This window comes from Pundamilia nyererei, unplaced genomic scaffold (genome assembly GCF_000239375.1).
Source record: "Pundamilia nyererei isolate P.nyererei 1_Seehausen unplaced genomic scaffold, PunNye1.0 scaffold00285, whole genome shotgun sequence".
NCBI lineage: Eukaryota > Metazoa > Chordata > Actinopteri > Cichliformes > Cichlidae > Pundamilia > Pundamilia nyererei.
The window spans coordinates 2,151-4,048 of NW_005187686.1; the positions used below are offsets into that span (position 1 = coordinate 2,151).

General features: G+C 46.2%; 1 protein-coding gene across 2 annotated transcripts in view; it reads right to left on the reverse strand.

Annotated features, from left to right (window-relative positions):
* Positions 1 to 1,898, reverse strand: part of LOC102210985 (phosphatidylserine decarboxylase proenzyme-like) — a 10,636-nt gene that overhangs the window by 2,119 nt on the left and 6,619 nt on the right. For both annotated transcript variants that reach the window (XM_005750693.2, XM_005750694.2), the window contains exons 5-6: positions 1,189 to 1,323; positions 997 to 1,098 (exon numbers count right to left, since the gene is read on the reverse strand). In XM_005750693.2, the coding sequence (XP_005750750.1) occupies positions 997 to 1,098; positions 1,189 to 1,323 (237 nt within the window). The remainder of the gene's footprint in view (positions 1 to 996; positions 1,099 to 1,188; positions 1,324 to 1,898) is intronic.

A 1,898-nucleotide genomic window follows, 5' to 3' on the forward strand; every position in this document is an offset into this window, starting at 1 on the left:
TCTCCCAGTTACTGCTGCAAAAGTACATCTCCACAGCATGATGCTGCCACCACCTTGCTTCTCTATAGGGATGGTACTGGTCAGGTGATGAGCGATGCCTGGTTTCCTCCAGACATGACACTTCACATTCAGGCCAACGAGTTCCATCTTTGTGTCATCAGATAATTTTGGTTCCATGGTCTGAAAGTCCTTCAGGTGCCTTTTGGCAAACTCCATGCAGGCTGTCATGTGCTTTTTACTGAGGAGTGGCTTCAGTCTGCCTGCTCTAGCATACAGGCCTGATTGGTGGAGTGCTGCAGAAATGGTTGTCCTTCTGGAACGTTCTTCTCTTTCCACAGAGCAATGCTCTCGGTCACCTCTGAGGCCCTTCTACCCTGATCGCTCAGATTGGCTCGGCGCCCAGTTCTAGGAAGAGCTCTGTTGGTGTCAAACTTCTTCCAATTACAGATGATGTGTGCTCATGGAGACCTTTCCTGTACCCTTCAGTAGATCTGTGTCTCCATGCAATCCTACAGACAGTTCCTTAGACTTCCTGGCTTGGATTGTGCTCTGACATGTACTCACAGTACTCAGCTATGGTACCTTATAGACAGGTGTGTGCCTTTCCAAATCATGTCCACTCTACTGAATTTACCACAGGTGGACTCCAGTCAAGCTGTAGAAACATGTGACCAATGATCGGTGGAAACAGGAAGCACCTGAATTCAATTTTGCGTCTCGTGGAAAAGGCTGTGAATACTTATGTATATGTTACATTTTTGTTTTGTTCTTTTATTTTTAATAAATTTGCAGTAATTTTAAGCCAACTGTTTTCACTTCGTCATTCTGGGGTAATATATGTAAAATGAATTTCAGAATAGGGCTGTAACATGACAACATGCGCAACAACTGAAGCTCTCTTGATACTTTCCTGAGGCACAGCAACGTTATCTCTCAGTTTAACCATGTTTATCTCCCAGTTTAGACCCTGTCTAAGCAGGAGGAGGAGCAGGTTACCAGGCAGGAGGAGGCGCAGAGTGGTCGGACTGCAGGTTTAAGGCGTCGCCTGAAAAATTCTCCTAGATTTCTGTAATGATGTAAATCCTCCACTGCTGCCTCCTGGTGGACAAACAAAGGAACAAACAAACTTTATTTAATAGTAATAAAGAAAACAAAATGGCCAAATAAACAAACTGAGCATGTCCTGACCTGCATGTTCACGCCAAAGGTCCAGATATACAGGGAGTAGATGGGTTTCCGAAGCCAGGTGGGGAGCTCCACCCCATTCAGACGACCCCACGCCCGAGAGAGGAGTCGAGTAGGGAAGGAACGGTACAATGCCACCTGTAGGAGGAAACAGCAGCTACACCTTTGAATTTATTTACATGAGTGGATAAAATGACAAATGACGAGTCATTCTATAGACTGGAGTAAAAAGAGAGAAAGTAAAGGAGGAGTTTTGGGGGAGTCGTGGGTAAGAAGAGAATGGATAAATAGGGGTAGGGGACTAAAGTTTAGATGTCCAACAGTTTTTTAGGGTAATTGAATCCAATCGATGGGACAGATCAATAAGTTTGTTATCAGTGATCAATAAGGTGTTCTGTTTGTGTTTCTGCTTCTGATTGTTTCACGCTTTCATTTTCAAAATGCAGACTGGAAATGTTGCGTCACTGCATCAACTGGTCGATTGATCAGATATTGACCAGAGGAGACAGGAAAGGAGGTGAAGCAGGATGTACGAATATGGCTGCTGCCCGCCTTGCACTTCAACCAATCAGAGGCTTCTTACCCGGCAGGCCAGTGGCCGCAGAGTGCTCACAGACAGGATATAGCACAGGAAGGAGATTGGCCGGTGGCGCCATGCGGCAGGGCGACTCACGCCACCCTTGAGCGCGCTCAGACGGCGACGGAGAGCCAAA